Here is a 23,098-nt window from a genome sequence, read left to right on the forward strand (position 1 = left end):
CTATACAATAAACTAATATTCCCTCCTCTTTGTTAATCTGAGTCTCTCAACTTCAAAAGCTCACTCACATCTATCACAATCCTCACAACAAATCCACCAGTGAGAGAAAAGCAGACGTAGTGGCTCTCTCTACAGTCCAGTGCATGAAAACAAAGCCAAAGTAACGGTCTCTTTCATCATAACCCTGAGACTATATTCAAGGCTCTTTAGGAGAATGAGACCCATCATTGTTACTGGTATTTGGCATATTTGGTACGCCACGGGGAGTTTGCCAGACTCTGCCCTGTGGGCAGGCTACATTCGATATAAGTTAAAGATTTTAAAAAGTTTTTATTCACATTATATGGTTCAGGGTTGTTAATTTGGTTATATAATGGTACTGGGAACTCCAACAGCTTTAAATTTCTGATTAAAACCCTAAATTAACCTATTTTAGGCAACCTTTCAATAATAAGTGTTTCTTTCTTTTTTTCTTTTTCGGTTACACCTGGCAATGCACACGAGTTACTCCTGGATTTGCACTCAGGAATACTGGAAGTGCTCAGGGGACCATATGGGATGCCGGGAATCCAACCCAGGTCCGCCGCATGCAAGGCAAACACCCTACCCGCTGTACTATTGCTCCAACCCCTAATAATTGTTTCTTGATGAAAAAAACTGAGAAATATTCTATTGCTTAGTAAATGCATTTTGTATCATTTATTGCTACTTCTGTATTAAATTCACAAGTTTTCTATCATAGAACAAACGGCAAATTAAGAAACAAGAGTGCCTCACTTTTACATGGGTAGCGCTCACCTTGCATTTTTCCAGAGAAATTAGAAACGCAGGATTTTGCACAGTGCAATAATGAGGGCGAATGACTGCTGATTAGACTACAAAATAGTTAGAGGCATGCTTTCTTCTGTAATAAAAATACGCATTAAAAAAACCAAAAGGTTATAATAAATACACGCATTGAAAAAAAAAAAAAGATTTTCCTCACTAAACTTTACACTAGCTTTACTGAGAGAAAATACACACCCACTACGCCCAGCCACCGGCAGAGGTACCCGCGCTCCACTCGGCTCCCAGGTGCGCCTGCTCCGTTCGCTGCTTCCGCCCACGTGACGGCTTAGGCTCCGCCCCCAAGGCCAACATGGCGGCGCCCAGGGATTCCTGCCGCACGTGAAACAGAGTTGGGCCTGGGCACCGAAGACTCGGAGCGTGCAACTGTGTGAACCGATTTCCTCTCCCTGAAGCCCATCGCCTTTCCACCCACACTTTGTGAGGCCCTTGCGGGCCGCTGTCGCTCTGCAGCCATGAAGACAAAGCCCGTTTCCCACAAGACGGAAAACACGTACCGGGTAAGCGAGGAAAAAGGGCTGGACCCGAGGATCCTCGGTGTCTGGGCCGTGAGATTTAGCAAAGAGCGGAGCTCTCGGGGGTGCAGTATTTAGTGGGTCAAATGCGAATCTTGTCGCCGTAGTCTCTGCAAAAGAGGGAGACCCCTGGGGCTTAGTAATCGTGGTTTAGGACTAGCTGTCTGCATAGCAGGTTTTGCCCTGGTGTTATGGGCTGTGATCGCCTGGGAATTTACTCCAGTCCACAGTGAAATTCGTTATCACGGGCCAATTGCTTCCCGCCCGCCTTCCATCCCTTCTACTGCTTTACCGAATTGAAGGGGAGGAGGACGGCACAGCAGGAGAGTTCCTGCACCGCCTACGAAACCGCTTTCTATTTGCCTGTTGAGGGTTTCTTCGTTACTCTACGATGATAAGTATATGCATTTAAAAAAAAATGCTATTGATGGCAGCGAGTTAGCCAGATCCCTGAGCTTGGAGGTGGCCAGGGCGGTATGATCCATAACAGGAGATGTAGAGAGGTCCCGTTGGCAGCTTTCTTTAAGATCCACCACGTCCTGCCATGAAAATCGTATTTGAAATGGCACAGCGGGAAAGATGTGAGCACATTCGGAGGTATTTCATTGTTCTTCAAGTCTATTTTATATTAATAGTGCTTTTTGAACTATTGGTTGGTCACTCTGTGTTTCCACTTTTGTGATCAATCATTCATGATACCTTCTTTGAGCTTCAGTATGCAATTTGACATTTTATGATGAATAGAAAATGCTAGTTTGAGACTGCAAGAGAAGCATACTGATGGTTACAGGAAGAGGCTTATTGATGCTGTAAACCCTATGCTTTCACAAGGAAATCATCCACCTATGTTTATTACCACAGCACACTAACACAGACATTCAGTAGAAGTATTATTGATGGATACGTTTTAAATGTGCTTCCTCCCACCCCAGTTTCTTACATTTGCTGAACGACTGGGAAATGTGAATATCGACATCATTCACCGAATTGACAGAACTGCAAGCTACGATGAGGTAAGAGAATCTTATGTTAGTTGATCTTTGAAGTACTCAATCAGCACTTTAGTTTCTCCTCTTAGAAGTGAGTTGTTTGTCAAACCATTTCTTTTTGAACGTGGAATTCTTCTCTTTCTGTTATACTGTCTATAACAAGTTAGCCTTAAGTTAAAGTAAAACTCTCAAGTGTTCCATAGCCTTGTGAGACCAGTGCAACCATATTGGCCAAGGGCAGATATGACCACTACAGAAAGTTCTGTGGAACAGTGCTTTATTAGACAGCTAAATTGACTGGAAACCTGTAGTTTGTCATTTACTTTCCCATTTGCATTGTGAATACTGCTACAGAGCCATTGTCCGTAAGCTACACTTTAAAAGAGATTTATTTTGGTTTGTTTGGGGGCCACAACAGGTGGTTCTCAAGGCTTTCTCCTGACTCTGTGCTTAAAGATCACTCCTGGCGGGCTCGGGGGACCACATGATATGCTGGGATTAAATCCAGGTTGGCCACATGCAAAGGCAAGTGCCCTAATCAATGTGCTGTTGTCCCAGCCCCACAGTTTTAAAGAGATTTTGAACAATTTATTTGTATGAAGCTTAGTCTTTTCCTCTATTAAAACAAGGTGACCACGTTGTATTTTTCCAGTTCTAACCATTTGCTGGCACTCACTCCTCTACTTGAACAATCTTGTCGTTTTTGCTGCATCAAGTTGTTAATCCTTCGCTTACCTTTTAAGGGGCTGGAGCGATAGCACAGCGGTAGGGCGCGACTCGAGTTCGATTCCTCCTCCCCCCTCGGAGAGCCTGGCAAGCTACCGAGAGCATCTCGCCCGCACGGCAGAGCCTGGCAAGCTACCTGTGACGTACTCGATATGCCAAACACAGTAACAACAAGTCTCATGATGGAGACGTTACTGGGCCCGCTCGAGCAAATCGATGAACAACGGGAGGACCGTGACCGTGTCACCGTGATCTTTTAAGATCTTCCCTAACATTTCCTTAATCTAGAGATTCAGTCTTAGTTCTTACTATTCTCTCAGCTCTGCTGCTTGTCGTCTTATTGTGTGTATAGTGTCAATGTGTGAATTCAGTATGTTAAATGCTATTAAAGTAAATTAAAAATTCTAGTGCCCATTAAGTCTGGGGAAGTCACCTAACTTATTTGGAAGGGAAGAGTAGGACAGATGTCAAAAAAGGAAATAGATTGGTGAAACCTAAGTTGATCCTTGTTTTTATAGGTTCCAGTGTGGCAGAAAGGACAGGAAATACTGGTTCAGACTGATGGAGAAGTTTCTATAAAGAGAAGCTAGAGAATGCATGTTGCATTCAAAATACTGTAAAGACAGTGTGATTCTAATTTATATGTTGTGTATTTGTGTGTGATGGTGGAGGGATAGCTTGTGCCAGGTAATTCTAAAAGGAGAGGTTAGGATCCTAAAGGACTTTCGATCCAAAGCTAAGTTTGCATTTTAAATCTTGAAGCTGTAGGCATTCATTGTCAGATTATAAGGCAAGGGAGTAAGCGACATGCTTTGGTGTCAGTTTTAGATATCTCTGGCTTTGGTGTGAAAGAAATAACCAGTCTGAAATTAGGACCCTCAGTCTTAAGGGTCTGGCAGTGATCAAAGTAGGAAGTGATTCTGGTAGCTGCAGTCAGGATGGGGAGGAGGAAAAGATAACAGTGATGCTGAAGAAGTAAAATGAGGAGGACCTCTGAGCTGCTGGGTGTGTGGGGAGAAGAGAATGGGATCCAAGTTTTGATTCAGACATTGTGGTGGTTGGGAACATCATTTATTGAGTGGAAGTCAGAGGAAAAGCGGCATGAGATTGGTTTCACTTGGAGTTTGTTGAATTTGATGTGCTTATTACCATCCAGATGATGTGGAAGAGTGTCAGCGACTTCGGAGGTGAAATTACAGATTAGTGCAGTTCATAGGATAAGCCATAGGGGATGTTGGAAGCACTATGGGCTAGATAGTTTAGTTAGAAAAGAGAATCTGCAATAGAGACCTGGACTGGGTGGTCCATAAGGATCTCAGTCACCTGTTTACAGTGTATTGGCGGTGTTTGTAGTCATAGCTTTTTGTTCTCTAGTGAGGTAGAGTAGGTTTCTGTTTATGATGGCAGAATCCTAGTGAAAACACGTTACAGAGCTCATGAAAGCCTAGTTCTGGCTCTTACAGGATCACTTTCATTGCGTGTTACTGGTCAAAGCGAGTGCTGAGGTCTAAGCCAGATGTGAGGATGATTCCCATTCAGTAGACTCCTCAACTTGTGATAGAGTGACTGTGCAAAGGGCCGGAGGTAGAATCTATCTCCAGTGATTTGCTTGCACCAGTCATCATGCTCAGCGAGGAAAGTCTTCACCACCTCCGGTTTCAAACTCTTAGGTATATTTACCTTCAGTCTTAAGAAGAGAGTTTAATGGGGATCTCTTTCTTCCTCTCTATACTGCCCAAGTGATTTTTTTCCCATTTTCTTTAAAGATTTACCGAGCACATTGTAAAGGCTCGCTTTGTTTTTTGAGATGATAGATTTGGCATGCTGTTTGTGTTTATGCATTTGTTCCCTCCTCTCCTCCTGTGTGAAATGTACATAAGCACACAGAGAGTATTGGTATATTGGCTTTGTCTGAAAAGACACCAAAGTAATCTACACTGGTTTAACAAGCTGGACAGTACAATGTGACCTTGGAAAATTCTGTAAGCCCCTTTTATGTCTTATTGCCAAGGAAACCAATGTTGATGGTTTGACATATGGATATTGTTTCACAGTTTCTGTCTTACAAATTTAAGCAAACATTTATGAAGGCCTTTTTTCTTTTTTTATGAGGTGCTGTGATCACACCCAGGGCTTTATGCATGCAAGGCATGAGCTTATCACTGACCCACATCCCTAACAAAATACAACTCTTTTGTTTGTTTTGTTTTTGAACCATATCTGTCAGTGCTCAGGAGTCACTCTTGGCTCTGCATTCGGGAATTACTCCTGGTGGTGCTCAGAGACCATATAGGATGCTGGGGTTGGTCCTGTGCAAGGCAAATATACTTCCTGCTGTTACTCTCTCTCCAGTTCCAGTACAACTCTTTTTACGGCAGAGCCTGGCAAGCTCCCCGTGATGTATTCGAGATGCCAAACACAGTAACAGGAAATCTCAAAATGGAGACGTTACTGGGCCCGCTCAAGCAAATAGATGAACAATGGGAGGACAGTAACAAATTTTATAGTATGTATAGACCATAGCTTATGCTAAACTTTTTTGTTTTCAAATATTTAGATTGATTTATGTTGTCCTCCTTACTTATAATCAAGCTGAATAAGTACCTTTGTACTTCCTCCGCCCCTCTCGGAGAGCCCAGCAAGCTACTGAGAGTTTCTCGCCTGAATGGCAAAACCTGGCAAGCTACCCCTGACGAATTGGATATGCCAAATACAGTAACAACAAGTCTCACAACGAAGACGTTACTGGGTCTGCTTGAGCCAAATCAATGAACAACAGGAGAACAGTGTTACAGTGCTTGTATTTGTAGACTCCTTGGTGTCTTCAAAGGAGGGCTTACTAGGTCAAAGGGTATAACTGGTTTTTAATTTTAACAGAAGTGCCTGGTTTCTGTTACAACTACAGAGTTGTGGCAGTTCATATTTTCTTTTTTTTTCTTTTTTTTTTCCCTCGATTTCTGGGTGACATCTGGTGATGGTCAAGGGTTAGTCCTGGCTCATGCACTCAGGAATTACTCCTGGCAGTGCTCAGGAGACCATATGGGATGCTGGGAATCGAACCCGGTTCGGCTGTCTGCAAGGCAAACACCCACCTGCTCCAGTCCCAATTCATATTTTCAAAAGTAAAATAAACTGTAAAAGAGAATTCCCCCCAGATTTAAATATTAAAATTTTGTAGGCTTTTGAGAATAATTTGCTGCAAACAATTTTTAAAAAAGAAACAAACACAAAAACCAGGGCCCCCGAAAAATATTTCAGCAGTTAGGGCAATCCCAGGCTCCACATGATCCCCTGAGCACTATCAGGAGTGATCCCTGAGCACAGAGTGAGGAGTAAGCCCTGAGTGGCCCCTGATAGCTTTAAGGTGTGGTTAGTTTGGACTCCTTTAAAAACAACAACAACAAAAAAATACTGAAGTGAGCTTTTAAAAACTTGTCAATATTCTCTCTCTCTCTCTCTCTTTTTTTTTTTCTTTTTGGGTCACACCCTGCATTGCACAAGGGTTACTCCTGGCTCTGCACTCAGGAATTACTCTTGGCAGTGCTCGGAGGATATGGGATGTTGGGAATCGAACCAGGGTCAGCCACGTGCAAGGCAGATGCTCTACCTGCTGTGCTATTACTCCAGCCCTGTCAATATTCTCTTAAGGTGCTGTTATTTATACTTTTGATGATAGATTTTATTTTCTTTTTTGTTTTGGACTATATCTGATTGTGCTCAGGGCTTATTCCTGGCTCTGTGCTCAGGGATCACTCCTTGGTAGGGCTTGGTATCATATGGAATGTCAGGGATGGAACCCCGGTTGACCATGTACCCAACCCACTGTGCTCTCTCCAGCCCCAACCGTAGATTCTCTTAAATCATAGTTTTGCTTTGAGTTGTCTAATTAACTGATTGCTTGACTCTTGGCAGGAGGTTGAAACCTACTTTTTCGAGGGTCTGCTGAAATGGAGAGAATTGAACCTTACGGAGCACTTTGGTATTTTCTATTTTATTTCTACCATATTTGCCCATCAATTGTGCTTTTTGTTCAAAAGAGTGAAATTGTAATCTGATGAAAAACATCCTATTCTTATTTCCTTTTTCCCCCAGGAAAATTTTACAAAGAAGTTATTGACAAATGCCAGTCATTTAATCAGTTGGTGTATCATCAAAATGAGATCGTTCAAAGTTTGAAAACTCACCTACAAATCAAGAACAGCTTTGCTTATCAACCCCTTTTGGAGTAAGTAGAATGTCAAACGAAAGCTTAACTGGTGTTCATTTGAACTTGAAGAAACATTGTGTTTTTTAGCTACGTAGCCCTGAAATCTGGTATTTGTAATTTAGAATTAAGAATTTACCTCTTCCATTAGATCTGGGTATTAGTATTTTACCATGAAGCAGAAACTCAAGGAACTGCTTTTTTAACTTTTGTTTTATACTCTCCAGGGAATCCCATTTTTCTCTGACTATAGGAGTGGCTGGCCATAACTTGCGTAAAGCACCTCTTACTCTAGCCAGATTTCTTTGCTGAGCTTACAAAACATATGGGGCCAGAATGATAGCATTTTGCCTTACTTGCCACTAGCCGTGGTTTAATCCCTGGTACCTCGTAGTCACTGAGCACTGGCAGGAGTGATCCCTGAGCATGAAGCCAGGAGTAAGTCCTGAGCAGGTTTAACTGCCCCCCCCCCCCCCGAGTTTATCTAAGTAGGTAACTAAGTTAAAAAACAATGGGGGTGGCATGGGGCCAGGAGACAGTTCAAAAGGCTGAGCACATGCTAGGCAGGCAGAAGCCTGGCTTCAATCCCTGGCACTGCCTGGTCCCCTGAGCATCACTGCATGCTCCCCCCCACCCCCACCCCCCCCAAAAAAAAACAAGCCAAACAGAACTAGGGAGCACTTCCTCCTTTTTTGAGAGCAGACTTGGAAGACGGGACATACTGTAGCCACAGGGGTTCTGCCCTGATTTGTGAAATCCGTCAGCAGTCCTTGGTCTTCTGAACTCCATGCTGCTGGTCACTCATAAGTGCTTCTTCTTAATCCAGCTTGGTTGTCCAATTGGCACGCGATCTACAGACAGACTTCTACCCCCACTTTCCGGATTTCTTCCTGACCATCACCTCCATCCTGGAGACGCAGGACACGGAGTTGTTAGAATGGGCGTTCACTTCGCTCTCCTACCTGTACAAGTACCTGTGGAGACTGATGGTGAAGGACATGACCAACATATACAGGTGATCTCTCTCTCTCTCTCTCTCTCTCTCTCTCTCTCTCTCTGTCTCTGTCTCTGTCTGTCTCTCTCTGACTCTCTGTCTCTTTGTCTCTCTCTGTCTCTGTTTGTCTGTCTGCCTCTGACTCTTTCTCTCTTGGTTTTATTTCCCTTTAAAGCATGTTCATTTGCACTCCAGTGCTTTCTTCAGTATCCCAAGTCTGAGGACCCCTTCGTCCCTCTAGTTTCACAGCTGCTCCAGTCTCCCTGTTCACAGTTCTGCTTCCATCAGCATCAACTGTGAAAGCAAAAGCAGGCCCTGCCTGTCACCAATTCCAGGTGGCCTCGGGGAACACAATGGGGTGCTCGAAGTGTCCAGTAGGTGGATTCTCCTCAACACTGATGCTCAGTGCCAGAGCCATAGTCCAGTGGGTGGTAGGACGTTTTGCCTTGCATGTGGCCGACTCAGGTTCAATCCCTGTCATCCCATATAGACTCCTGAGCACCTCCAGGAGTAGTTCCCAAGTGGAGAGCCAGGAGTTACCCTTAAGCATTGTGGGGAGTAACCCAAAAAGCCAAGAAATTAAAAAAAAGAGAGAGAGAGAGAGATGTTCAGGGCCTCATTGCAGTTACAGGGGCTAAGCCATTTGCCTTGCAGGTGGCTGACCCAAGTTTGATTCCAGCATCCTGAGCCCTGCCAAGAGTGATCCCTGTAAACAGAGCTAGGAGTAAGCCCTGAGCTGCACTGAATTCGCCTCAAAACAGAACAGTGTCTTAAGCCATCTTGACTTGGTCAGTTTTCTGCTTTTTTGAGTAATGGCATTTATTACCCCTGAGACACCAGGAGAGAAGTTCCAACTCCCACCCTGCGTTTATTTCCAACTCACTGCCCTACATTGCCCTGCCCTGCCCTTCTGTCCCTCCTGATGTGTCTGCCTGACCCTACCAGATCGCCGATTGTCTTTCCCTGGCTTCTGACTCCAAACCACCTTCCACTCAGTTTCTCATTATTTCCTCATATGCTGGTTCTCTCGTCATGGTGGTCAGCGGTCTGCGCTACAGCAGTGCGGTGGTCAGTGGTCTGTGCTTTATCAGTGCGGTGGTCAGCAGTCTGCCATAGCAGTGCGTTGGTCAGTGGTCTATGCAATAACAGTGCTTTAACAGTGCTTTCTAGGCTCCAGTCCTTGGGCCAGTGTTCAGCCTAATGATGTAAAAGGGTTGAAAACGACTGGATGTATACCACCGTGTATTATCCCGATCCTGATTTCTTCCTCCAGCTATTGAGAGCACCCTCTGCTTCCACCCTTCTAGCCCCGCAAAAGCTAGTCTGGATTCTGTCATCTTTGTAGATTTTCCACCTTCACCAGAGTGAAAATTTTGGACTCTGAGCTATTCTGGCGTTCCTCGCTACTGTAGCCAAAGACAACACATTCATCCGCATTCAAACCAGCTCTACATCCCTGACTCCAGGAATTCATACTTCTCCTGCATTTCACCCTGCTGCTTGTCCAGTTTCTTCTTTATTTTAATCAGTGTTTCTCAATGTGCTTTTTTTTAGGGTTTTTTTTTGCTTTTTAGATGACACCTGGCGATGCACAGGGGTTACTCTTGGCTCTGCACTCAGAACCATATGGCATGCTGGGAATCAAACCCGGGTCAGCCATGTGCAAGGCAAACACCCTATCTGCTGTGCTATCACTCCAGCCCCTCTCAATGTACTCTTTCAAATTCCTTGCCCCTATCCCCACTTTCCTTTGTTGGCAGTGCAGTAACAGGGTTTTACACACACACACACACACACACACACACACACACACACACACACACCAGCTTGTGATACTCATTGGGTGTCACACTTCAGGTTGTGGTGCCCACACATGTGCTTCCTAGCACCCATCAAGGTTTACCAAGGTTTACAGTTTACAGTTTTCTTTATTTTTTAAATTGGTATTATGTGGGGGAATTTGGGGGCCACACCCAGATGGTGCTCAGAGTCTACTCGTGATTCTTGCTTGGGATCGCTTCTGGCAGTGGACCGTGTGGCCCTGGGGGTCGGCCCGGAGGCTCCTGCATGCAAAGCATGTGCTGCAGCCCTTGGAACTGTCTCCCTAGCTGGACGACTGCTTTCCCACCATCACACCATTGTTACTTCCGACAGTTGAGGAATGGGGCCAGAGGTTGCCTCTGACCTCATTGTCTTCACACTCACTCGATTCAATAACTGTTGACTGAGCGCCATATGTCAGCCACTTGAGATTCGATTGATAAAAAATGTAAAAATCTTCCTCTTTTTATAAAGTTCACCTGGGACGATGTAGACAGGTACCTGCATGGGAGAGGGATAGCACAGAATCCTGGGCGAGGGAGCAGTGTGTATGTGTGTGTGTGTGTGTGTGTATGATGGGTTTACCCTTTGCCCTTTTCCTCTCTACCCACGGCCTCTTTCACGCCCTTGTTCCTCCAAATTTGTGTGACTCGGTCGGCTTTCTAGCTGGACAGTCAACCTCTGCTCTTATGTTAACCAATAAAGTGTTGCCAAGTTAATTTTCTTCAATACACTCTCGATTTACAAAAGAAAAATTTTTGGATCTACCCTGGCAAGCTCAGGGGTTACTCCTGGCTCTGCAGTTTGGAATCATTCCTGGCTGTGCTTGGGGGACCACATGGGGCTCCAGGGATCAAACCCGGGTTGGCAGATGCAGAGCAAGTGACCCGTCCACTCCAACTCCCCAAATCCTCATTTCTTAATTAGCCGGTACTTAGTTACTCCCTTCTCTGAAGAAGGAATTGATCGGTGTTAGGATGATGATGGAAATAGGAAGGAAACATACTCCAACTCCTGAGGCCAGGATGATCCTTTGAGACAGTGTGGTCATACAAATAAGGATGTTGTTTTGGCTATGTGACTAAATGACTTTGACCAGGTTGTTGAGTTTTCCTTCCTCAGTTTCGTTATCTGATGGAGGGTGATAACTGTACTTCCCATCCCATAAAGTGACCATGCTGTTTTGATAAAGGAAATGAATGGGTCATTGTGTCATTGTTTCCATCTATATCTTGCAGCTAGAGTCTAGACTCCTGCACCGGTTTCCCCCCACCCCACCTCCGCCGCCCCCTCCCCCCTTCCCCCAGACCTGGGCCACTTTCACCTCTCGCTGTCTTCCTTCTTGCAGGCTGGTGAATCTCCTGATTATCCCTGGAAGCTTGATCACTTCTTCCCACCTCATCTTTGCTCTTGGTTTTCTCTTAATCAGAAGCATTCCTGAGCTGGAGCAATAGCACAGTGGGTAGGGCATTTGCCTTGCACACGGCCGGCCCGGGTTTGATTCCAGGTTCGATTCCTCTGTCCCTCTCGGAGAGCCAGCAAGCTACTGAGAGTATCCGCCTGCACGGCAAAGCCTGGCAAGCTCCCCGTGGCCTATTCGATATGCCAAAAACAGTAACAACAAGTCTCACAATGGAGACGTTACTAGTGCCCGCTCGAGCAAATAGATGAACAACGGGAGGACAGTGCTACAGTGCTTCAGTGCAGAAACACTCTGGTACCCACCTGAACTTCTCCTGTCACTCGGTGGCTCTCTCCGAGTTTCGTTTTCTCTTGGAGACTTTCCTGTGAGACCAGCCGCCTGATCCTAAGATATTCATATCTGTGGCCTTCAGTCTTCTGTTTAGCAAGCGGGTGTCTGGGGAACCAAGTGAACGTTTAAACTGCTCATTTTATACCTGCGGTGGAATTTTTGCATCCCTGGCATGATGTTGGACACATGTAGTTGACACAGAGTGTATCTTAAAATTGTGGTTAATTGCACATCTTGTTTTCTCATTTACAGCATGTATAGCACACTCCTGGCTCATAAAAAGCTACATATAAGAAATTTTGCCGCTGAAAGCTTTACTTTTCTGATGAGAAAGGTCAGTTTGATCTATGTGTCTGTTGCTTATTAATCTAATGAATAGAAGCAGAGATTCTTTAATAAAGATATAATTTTTGAAGTGTTCTTTTAAAAATATATATATGTGTATATATGTATGTAACTTGTTTTATTTCATTGCTTACTAATCTGTTTTTTTTTTTGGGGGGGGCACATTTGGTGATGCACAGGGGTTACTCTTGGCTCTGTACACAGGAATTACTCCTGGTGGTGCTCAGGGGACTATATGGAATGCTGGGGATTGAACCCGGGTTGGCTGCATGCAAGGCAAACACCCTATCTGCGGTGCTATCGCTCCACCCCCTGCTCAATAATCTGAAATAATTTGAGCCACTTTCATTGTCATACACGTTTTTGGTGTCATCTCTGTAATTAAAAACTGGCCTTATGTGCAAGTCACTAAATATGAACAATGAGATTAATAATAAATCTTTAATAATTTTTTTCTCAGAAGGAACTTACTGCATAATATTATTTTTGTTTCCGTAGTAAATTTAGAGGATTTTTGTAATAAAATCTTTGAGGACTGGAGCAATAGTATAGTGGGTTAGTTACTTGTCTTGCATGTCTCTAATTAGGGTTTGATCTCTGGCATCCCATATGGATCCTGGGGCCATGCCAGGAGTGATATCTGAGCACAGTGCCAGGAGTCAGCCCTGAGCACAGTGCTAGGAGTCACATCCAGGTGTAATCAAAACAAAACAAACCAAAAAAAAACACCCCTGACAGAAAAACCTAGAATCTTTGTATGAAAGACATATTTATCAGATAAATGTATTTGATTAACTTTAAAAGATAGATTGTTGCTTTGTGTAGTTTTTCTTGTTACTCATACTTTTCTACCAGTGAATGACTTTTTTGTATGACATTATAAATGATAGTATAGTATTGTAGTAGTTTGAAGTCATTACACATATCTATTCCTTTTATGATGATGTCCAAATTGCGTTGAAATTGGAATCCCAGAAAGCTCTTTGTTTTCCTGCATTTGGAGAGGTGGATGTTGTCGGCGCGATTTCCTATTTGTGTTTTGTGTTTCAGGTTCTGGATAGAGATGCGCTTTTCAATCTGATGTTTCTTGATCTTGAGGAACATCCCGAAAAGGTGGAGGGGGTTGGACAGTTGCTGTTTGAGATGTGCAAAGGAGTCAGAAACATGTTTCACTCCTGCACAGGGAAGGTAAGTGAGCGGGGGGAACGTTTTCAGTCCATGTGAAAGGAACAGAGCAGAAAGTAGTTCTGCTTCCTGCCAATAGTGAGGAGGCAACATAGCCCAGGGCTAGGAGGGAGTACTAAATGGGGAGCACAAGGCAATCAGCCCTGGAGCAGACCTTGCTCCAGAGACTTCTGTCTCTACTTCCGGCCTCATTGCGGTCTTCATCTTGGCTGTGAAGTATGACATGCCACTCATTGGTTACTGAACGAGGGCAGTTACGGAGGAATTACGGAGCGGCGGCACTAGGATAAAATTCTTCTGGGGGACACAGAGTTAGCCAGCAGAACTGCCACATCATCTCGATTAGTCCAGAATCAGGTTTTCTGGCAGCTAACCAGAGTCGGGAATGATCACAGTGAGAAGTAATGGAATAACCCTAACAAGTTGCAGTGTCCCCTTGAATGGTTCTTGGATTCCCATAGGCGGTGAAGCTACTTTTCCAGAAACTGGGACCGGTCACTGAAACAGAAACTGCCCTGCCTTGGATTTTAATTGGAGAAACACTCAAAGTCATGGTCAAGTCCGCTGCATTGTACGTCTCCAAAGAACACTTTGGTGTAGCTTTTGAATGTTTGCAGGTACGTTCTGATTCTTAATGGTGTGGATATAAGGAATTTAAGAGTTGATGCTCATTTTCAGCTGAGCAGGTCACTGCTAGAGACTATTTGAAACTGTATTTTCACTGCCACATTAGAATTTGCCTTCCCTGCATCCACTGTACATTTTTGGGGTGTTCATGGGTGGGGGTGGGGAGTGTGGAGGCAGGGCAAAATGGTAGTAAGTTCAGGACTGACTCCTGACTGCACTCAGGGATCATCCTGGAGTTGCTCAGGGGTCCACATGGGGTGCTGGGGGTTGAACCCTGGTCAGCTGCATGCAAGGCAAACACCCTACCCACTGTACTATTTCTCTGACCCTGTTTTATTTATTTTTTTAATTAAAAAATTTTCTTAACTTTTATTGAATCACTGTCAGATAGACCCTTACAAAGCTGTTCATGATTGATTTCAGTCATAAAATATTCCAACACTTATCCCTCTACCAGTGTACATTTCCCAGTACCAGTGTTCCCATGCTCCCTCCCATCATTCCCCCAATCCCCACCTCCTGCCTGCCTCTATGGCAGGTGCTTTTTTCTCTCTCTCTCTCTGTGTCTCTGTCTCTCTGTGTCTGTGTCTGTCTCTGTCTCTCTCTCTCTCTCTTTCTCCTTTTGGGCATCATGTTTTGCAATATTGATACTGACAGGTCAGTTGTCTGCCATAGAGGCAGGGGGAAGGTTGGGGTTGGGGGATACTGGGGACATTGGTGCCTTGGTGGTGGGAAAATATGCACTGGTAGAGGGATGGGTGTTTGATCATTGTAGGACTGAAACTCCAACATGAAACTTTTGTAACTATCTCATGGTGATTCAGTAAAAAAAAAATTTTTTTTTAAAAAGAATGTCCCTTTACCTACTTTTAGCATTCAGTTCTTGTCCAGCGTGATCAGCTATTATTGTCTGGCCTGTTTTTATTTGATTTATTACCTACTTTTTTTCTCTCAGGTTGTATCATAGTCTTTTTTGATTTTAGTTTGGGGGGGCCACACCTGGCAACGCTCAGGAGTTGCTCGTGGCTCTTCATTCAGGAATTACTCTTGGTAGTGCTTGGGGGAACCCTATGGGATACCAGGGATTGAACTCAGATCAGCCGTGCGCAAGGGAAGCACCCTATCACTGTACTATCCCTCTGGCCCCCGCATTACAGTCTTGTGTCATTGGACCGAGCCACCTTAGAATTTGCCTAAGTTCGTCCTCCTGCAGTCTGGTAACGGGGAGTGGTGAAGAGTGCCTGGCAGCCAGACTGTTCTAACATTGGCTGTGTCACTGCTGGCAAGTCAGACTCAGTGGAAGTAACCTAAATTTCTATGCTTAGGTCTTCCCTTCGGGCAGAACGGGGTGATGTCAGGTTCCCGTGAGGTTTGCCAGCAGACCCAGGTGAAGAGCTCAGAGCAGTCGGTGCCATGAGCTGTTACTTTCCGGTCCTCAGCCGGCCAGTGCCATCTTCCTCTCCCAGAGCTCTAGAATATGAACGTTTGAACCAGATGAGCCAAGGCTGATGGTTGGTCTCTCTGAAATCCCTCCTCTGCAGGAATCACTCCTGAGCCTGCACGCCAAAGTAACCCAAAGGAACTCTGAGGATGGTTCTGAGCAGATGAGAAGGCTGTTGGAAACCTACCTGATCCTCGTCAAGCACGGGAACGGAGCGAAGATAACTAACCCAGAGGGTGTGTGCATGGTGAGTTGGCAGCATTGACGCTTCGAGCCCATCGGGTTGCCAAAGTCAGTCACTGAGTTGGCTTTGTTTTGCCTCTGATCTTACAGGTGTTGTCTCAAACGTTACAAATTGCCCATCTCTCCACGTCTTGCTGCAAAACCCTCTTGGATGTGATTTCCGCTTTGCTCCTAGGCGAGCATGTGTCCTTGCCAGAGGCCCTCATCAAAGAAACCGTAGAAAAGGTAATTCGCTGGAAACACACTGTAGGTGGGTGGTTCCACAGGAGGTTAGTGCTGGGTAAGGCTGCCTGGAGGAGCTACGTGAAGCATTGCCTCCAGGGAATGTATAATCTTGTTAAGAGCTATGATTCACCTGCTGAAATGGAAAATAAGCAAAACAGAATGTGGTAAAGCCAATCTGTTCAGCAAACATTCAGCTGGCGGGTGGAGCTTCCCACCAGCCAATCTCCTAGGCTGTTCCTTGTGGGGGCCAGCGGGTTTTGGCTGGAGGGAAAGCGAGACCCTAAAGGAAGTAGTGATTATCTCCTGAAATGACCCATGGACCCTGCATTGCTACTTACGTAACAGTCTGTGCTGCCTGGGTTTGGGCAGTGAAGCCTTTTCCAGAGGGCTTGCCCTGGAGGTATCCTCCAGGGCTGACTAATCAGAGAAGGGGTTAAGAATAAGAGGTGAGGCAAGACATGCTAAGAAACATTCAACACTCAGGTGGCACCTGGACACTGAGGTGAGATGTGTTCTTCAAGGTTCTGTTCTACTTGAAGAAGGAGCTGGACTGTTTACAATAGCCAGAATCTGGAAAAAACCCGAGTGCCCAAGAACAGATGACTGGTTAAAGAAACTTTGGTACATCTGCACAATGGAATACTATGAAGCTGTTAGAAAGGATGAAGTCATGAAATTTGCATATAAGTGGATCAACATGGAGAGTATCATATTAAATGAGATGAGTCAGAAAGAGGGGGACAGACATAGAAAGATCGCTCTCATTTGTGGAATATAAAGTAACAGAATGGGAGACTTACACCCGAGAATAGTAGACATGATGGAGGATTGCTCCATGGCTTGGAAGCCGGCCTCACATGCTGGGGGAGAAGGCAGCTCAGATAGAAAAGGGACCACCAAGTAAGGGGTGCTTGGAGGACCCGCTCGGGATGGGAGATCAGTGCTGAAAGTAGACTACAGACCGAATGATGGCCTCTCATTACCTCTATTGCAAACCATAACACCCATAAGGAGAGAGAGCAAAAGGGAATACTCTGCCACAGAGTCAGGGAGTGAGGGCGGTGGGGGAGGGATACGGGGATCATTGGTCGTGGAGAATGGACACTGGTGGAGGGATGAGTACTTGATCATTGTATGACTGAAAGGCAAGCATAAAAGTTTGTAAGTTTGTAACTGTACCCAATGGTGATTCATTAAAAAAAAGAAGAAAGAAAAGAAAAAGTAGCGGGGCCTCCATCAACAGGCAACACAAGGCCTTGGGAACGGTGGTGAGGCAGGGAACGGTCTGCTGGTGGCTGTGGTTTAGATGTTCTGGGGAAGAGATGGGTGGCAAGAGGGATTGAAAACCAGAGCAGTCCATGGGGCTTTCCCCAGCTCCCCCGGAAGTGTAGCGCTGTCAAGAATAAGGGAAGGGGTGACAGTGGCTGCTTGCCCTCTCGTCACTCTCCGTCACGGGGAAAGGCCTGGCAGAGCTCTGCGTGTCTGCATTCCCTGGAAGAGGGCCAGGCTTGGGGAATCCCGGCCATGTGCCCACCTTCCCCTTATTGCCTCTGGCCCCCACCTGGGGGTGTCCCTCTGCACAGTCGCTGCTCAGCTGCTGGCTTCTTGTCCTGTGGCCTCCCGGAGCCTGCTGTCAACTGTCCCACTAGCTCCGGCTTGCCGGGCAGTGGCCTGCAAGGCTTCGGGGATGTGTGTGTAGATAATAGATGTTCTTCCACGTAGGCTTTTCCAGGACTGGGGAAAGTAGTCTGGGTACTGAAAATCACACTCTTGCTTCTGGTCTCCAGATTTTTGAGAGCCGACTTGAAAGACGTTTGCTTTTGGATTTTTCCGAAGTCATGTTTCCTATGAAGCAGTTCGAGCAGGTGAGTAAGATAAATTTGATTTTGTGTGTGTGTCCTTTATTCCGTCGTAAATAGTTAGACTTTGGGGGGCTGGAGAGAGAATGCAGTGGGCAGGGCCACTCCTGGCCATGCCCAGGAGGTCTTGTGCCGGGATGGAACAAGGCTGATCTCGGCCCTGTCTATCTTCTTGACCTGCTGGTAGGCTGGGTCTAGAGTTCCAGTGCTGTCACCTTCTCTCCATGTTGAAGACCTTGCTCCTTAGTCTGGCTTTGTTGTTTGTTCTTTATTGCCCTGCTGGTCTGGGCTGGAGCAATAGCACAGCAGTTAGGGCGTTTGCCTTGCAAGCGGCCGACCCTGGATGGCCTTGGTTTGATTTCTCCACCCCTCTCGGAGAGCCTGGCAAGCTACCAAGAGTATCCCACTCGCATGGCAGAGCCTGGCAAGCTACCCGTGCTGTATTTGATATGCCATAAACAGTAACAACAAGTCTCACAATGCAGACATTACTGGTGCCCGCTCGAGCAAATCAATGAACAACGGGACTACAGTGCTACAGTCCTGCTGGTCCAAGCGGTTTATAGTTCCTGATGCTTTATGATCTGTTTGTTTCTTTTTTTTTTTTTTTTACTTTGTGGAAATGTTTGAATAATCTCTTTATTAGGCACGCTGAAATTGGTCCATCATCGTGACTTCCTGTCTTATGTTTAGCTTTTCCTGCCCAGCCTCCTCCTGTACCTTGAGACTTGCTTCTTGGCGGATGACGCGAGTGCCACCGACGAAGCTCTGGCGCTTTTGACCAAGCTGGTACTGAGCAAGGCCGCGCCTCCCTCTGCCAGCTCCATGGCCTCCGAGAAGTATCCTCTGGCTTTCCCGAAGCAGGAGGCGGGGTAAGTGCTCGGACCGTGCCCGTGGTATCGCTGCCAGCCACCTCAGTTTGAAAATAGCATGCCAAGGATGCTATATAAAGCCAGGATCTTTGTGAATCCACTGGCAGGACCTCCTCTCTCTACCATGACAAAAGCGAAGCGTCACACCATCCCTTAGTCTGGTTATAGTTTGCAAAGTCAAAACAGTGGCCCCTGGGTCGGGGGTTGGGCCCAGGTTGGCCTTATGCAAGGCAGGTGCCTTAAGCCCTGTACTGTCCCCCCTCTGCCCGTGGTTGTTTCTTTATGGTTGAGCTTTGAGAGCGTGAGTTCAAACTGGGGGTGCGTGACGGGTGCTTTCGGTGGCCATGAGCTGCCTCCCCACAAACCAGTGTTATTTGCCATAGAGGACTCGGTCCTCCCGTTGATCATCGATTTGCTCAAGCGGGCCCAGTAACGTCTGCATTGGAGACTTTGTTGTTACTGTGTTTGGCATATCGAATACGTCATGGGGAGCTTGGAGCTCTGCCGGGCGGGCGAGATACTCTCGGTAGCTTGCTGGGCTCTCCGAGAGGGGCGGAGGAATCGAACTCGGGTCGGCCATGTTGGCTGCGTGCAAGGCAAATGCCCTACCGCTGTGCTATCGCTCCAGCCCGTAGAGGACTCGATTTATCCCAAATGCAGGTCCTCTGCCAGGCATGTGATTGGCAGGTACGTCCTCCCAGTGATGGACTAGCTGTTGATGCTGTTCCATGGAGGATAGTTTTCACTTTTTTTTTTTTTTTAGTTTTCGCTTTTTTTCTTGTTCATTTGTGGTATATAATATATATGTACGTTATATGTATACATATAATATATATGTATATACATATATATATTTTAATTTATTTATTGAATCACTGTGGGAAAGGTTACAAAGCTTTCAGGTTTAGGTCTCAGTCATGCAAATATCAAACACATTTCCCTTTACCAATACTTATTTTTTACCATGAAGAACCCCAATAAGACCCCACCCCCCACCCCTCCCAGTCCCTGTGAGGCAGATGAATTCTAGTTAACATTCTATCTGCTTTGATTAGATTCATTGTTTCATTAAAAGATTCACCACTATTATTTAGAGTTCACCCCCCCCCCCCCCCCCCCCAAATCAGACATGCTGAAAAAGCATTGTGAAGTGATTTGCTTTCTACAGCTGGGTTCAAGAATTAAATGTTGGTTTTGGATTTCTGCTATTTTACTTATTGACCCTGGAAGTATTTCTACTGAAAGTCAGATAGTTAAGAAATTGGTTTCTGTGCTCTGGAGTCGTGGCCGTGCTGGAGAGCCGCTTGTGGGGGGCAACTGGTGGCCTCGGTAGGGTGTGAAGGGCGGACCGAAACGCCCCCCTTCCCATGAGGTTTTAGTCGCCCCCACACCCCCGGCTCATACCTGCTGTCCACAAGGCTCCCATGCGGCCGCCATCTTTCTTTCCAGGGAGGAAAGGGCGAATGGGGCAACACCCTTTCCCCTCCGGACAGACATGATGGCCTGGATTAACGCATAGTTCGTTCACTTTTCTGCTCCAAGCTGCCGGGTTCTGCATTAAGTCCTTGTGCTTCTGGGCCGTGGCTGTGCTGGAGAGCCGCTCGTGGGGGGCAACTGGTGACCTCGGTAGGGCATGAAGGACGGACTGGAACGCCCCCTTTCCCATGAGGTTTTAGTCGCCCCCACACCCCCGGCTCATACCTGCTGTCCACAAGGCTCCCGTGTGGCCGCCATCTTTCTTTCCAGAGGGAGGAGGGCGGAAGGGAGCAACACCCTTTCCCCTCCGGGCAGACATGATGGCCTGGATTAACGCATAGTCCTTTCACTTTTCTGCTCCAAGCTGCTGGGTTCTGCATTAAGTCCTTGTGCTTCTGGGGCCGTGGCTGTGCTGGAGAGCCGCTCGTGGGGGGTAACTGGTGACCTCGGTAGGGCTGAAGGACAGACCGGAACGCCCCCCTTCCCATGAGGTTTTAGTCGCCCCCACACCCCGGGCTCATACCTGCTGTCCACAAGGCTCCCATGTGGCCGCCATCCTTCTTTCCAGAGAAGAGAGGGCGAATGGGGCAACACCCTTTCCCCTCCGGGTAGACATGATGGCCTGGATTAACGCATAGTCCGTTCACTTTTCTGCTCCAAGCTGCTGGGTTCTGCATTAAGTCCTTGTGTTTCTGGGGCTGTGGCCGTGCTCCAAACTTAACTCTGATTTTCAGGGAGAAACGTTGGGTGGTTTACTTCCCATTGATCACTTTGTATATAGAGAGATGTCGTGCGGCCGCGTAAGCGGCCACGCGGTTTTGAGGAAAAGTCCTAGTTCCCGCATACTCGAGCTGTGCTTGTAGAGGCTTCTGGTCACCGGGGTTCCATCTGGGGGAGGCGGGATGCGGTACCTACCCCATCTGGTACTTCCCGATGATCTCGGCTCTTTTTGGAACCTGTTTTTTTCTTTTTCTCCGGGAGTTGTGGGTCCCGCCCTCCATGGGCCCTTCTCTTCCGGCTGTATCAGTTTTCGCATTTTGATGAGCCTGTGCACCAAGCTTTATGTTGTTGTTAGGGACAGTGTTTTTGAAGAATTCGCAAATTTTTTTTTTTTTAAATTTCAGAGTTTTACATTTAAGTCCACTTTGAGATCCTCTCCTCACCCCCCTTCCACTTCTCTTGTGGTGATAACCAGGGTCCCCGTTTGGTTTTGGTCACACACTTAGTTGTGGGGTCACTGGGGGTCAAACACTTTAGGCCGTGGTTCTCTTATGCACTTGGATAGGTCGAGCTGGGGAACACACCTTCTGCTGATAGGTATTCAGCAGTGGTTGTGATCTCTCTCAGTATGTGGACCAGCTTGGGGGCAGACTCGGGGCCTCATGCCTGCTTGTTCTAGGAGCTGAACAAAACCCCTGGGTCCCTGATCCACTCTGAGTCACTTTGGATATTGATATAAGGTGCCAAGTTCAGGTCAGGTGTCTTATGTTTTTTGCCTCTTTGAACTGACTCATCATCCTTGCCAAAGTCAGATCACCCTTGTCAAAATCAGCTGGGTGTTTGTGTACTGTCTGCTCTGGGTTCTCTGTTTCATTGTCCATTGTTCCGTTGTCTGTGCTGCTCCGTTATTACAGTACCTTACTGCTCGAATTGTAGAGCTACTAAGGAAGTCCAAAAATCTTGAAAAAAATAAAGGCCTCCCACTTGTCTTCTTCATTTTTAAAAAATGGTTTCTGCTTTTTCTGGTCCTTTTATAAATATTTTTAAAAAGCTTGTCATGTCTACCTTAAAAAAGCCTTGCCAGGATTTTGTTTGCAGATGGACTATACTGATAGTTCAGTTTGGGGAGAATTTATATTTCTTCCAAAGTACATAATACTGCATATCAGGAGATGGGAAGGGATTGAGTATTTGGTTTTAGATTAAATGTCTCTGCATTGTTTGAGTTACTAAAAAGGGCCATGGATTACTTGATTTCATTAAAAAATAGTATATACTCTACAGAAGCTGAAACAAAGTTGGTCTAAACATGTGAGAAATTTTATGCGTACCGTTTTTCAAATAGTCGAGTGGGTGCGCGTCTAGAAATTTGGAATGGGAAGCAACTGCCTCATTCTTCCTGTTTTGAGTTGATACTTTATTTTTTTTTCCCCTTCGTGGGTTAGTTAGAGCTGTGGCTGTGTTTCCCGTTTCCTACAGAACCCTTCTCCTCATAATGTCACGGCAACCCTTGAGGTGGGAGCCACTGATCCCTTTCACACGGCTGTATTTCAGTTGGGGCACCAAACCAGGCTTCCAGCAGTGGAAAGTTCTTGAGCAGAACTTCTGGACCACGGGAGGGCAGTTGCTTTGTTCCTTTCCAGGGTGCAAGTCCCGGTTTCTGGCTGAGCCCATGGGCCAGACTTCACACAGTCCTCTCCGCCGTCTCTGATCCCGTGGGGTGCAGCTGGATGAGAATAAATGCAGGCAGGCATATTGGCATGGAGCACTGCTGCTGCTTCAGTTTGTTTCTCTGATTAAACAGCCCTCTGCTCTCCCCAACTCACCCCCCCACCCCTGCCAAACACACACACACACACACACACATTACACGCACGCAAAACATACACTCATACGCATACATACATGGGGTCTGTGGGGGCGGGGGGGGGAGGTGGCACCTTTGTCTGATTCTTCTCAGTGATAGTCCACTTCTTTCTCGGGTTTACTGTGAGTAGAACTAGCTACAATATACAGGAGAGTTTTCCAGAAGACAAGTTCATCCTTTCATTGACAGATGCTTAGGGTACCAGGGGTGTAGCAGTGAATAAGAAAAAGTCTCTTGTTTGCGGGAGATGGCATTCTTGGTTAGGGAAGGCAGGGAGGTCATTTTATTTATTTATTTGCTTATGTGCAATTTCGTATTTATTATTTTTTTTTAAAAGATGTTTTAGCTTTTTGGGTCACACCCAGCAGTGCTCAGGGGTTACTCTTGGCT

The 23,098-nt window shown here is 46.2% G+C and overlaps 1 protein-coding gene across 1 annotated transcript in view; it reads left to right on the forward strand.

The window, feature by feature from the left end:
* Positions 1 to 1,239: 1,239 nt before the first annotated feature.
* UTP20 (UTP20 small subunit processome component) overlaps positions 1,240 to 23,098 on the forward strand; it is a 115,106-nt gene continuing 93,247 nt past the window's right edge. The window contains exons 1-12 of the mRNA XM_056116487.1: positions 1,240 to 1,346; positions 2,294 to 2,374; positions 6,989 to 7,055; positions 7,169 to 7,301; positions 8,107 to 8,295; positions 12,101 to 12,182; positions 13,244 to 13,381; positions 13,840 to 13,995; positions 15,547 to 15,693; positions 15,780 to 15,914; positions 17,702 to 17,779; positions 18,467 to 18,645. Coding sequence (XP_055972462.1) covers positions 1,302 to 1,346; positions 2,294 to 2,374; positions 6,989 to 7,055; positions 7,169 to 7,301; positions 8,107 to 8,295; positions 12,101 to 12,182; positions 13,244 to 13,381; positions 13,840 to 13,995; positions 15,547 to 15,693; positions 15,780 to 15,914; positions 17,702 to 17,779; positions 18,467 to 18,645 — 1,430 coding nt within the window. The 5' untranslated portion in view covers positions 1,240 to 1,301. The remainder of the gene's footprint in view (positions 1,347 to 2,293; positions 2,375 to 6,988; positions 7,056 to 7,168; positions 7,302 to 8,106; positions 8,296 to 12,100; positions 12,183 to 13,243; positions 13,382 to 13,839; positions 13,996 to 15,546; positions 15,694 to 15,779; positions 15,915 to 17,701; positions 17,780 to 18,466; positions 18,646 to 23,098) is intronic.

This window comes from Sorex fumeus, unplaced genomic scaffold (assembly GCF_029834395.1).
Source record: "Sorex fumeus unplaced genomic scaffold, SorFum_2.1 ptg000003l, whole genome shotgun sequence".
Classification (NCBI taxonomy): domain Eukaryota; kingdom Metazoa; phylum Chordata; class Mammalia; order Eulipotyphla; family Soricidae; genus Sorex; species Sorex fumeus.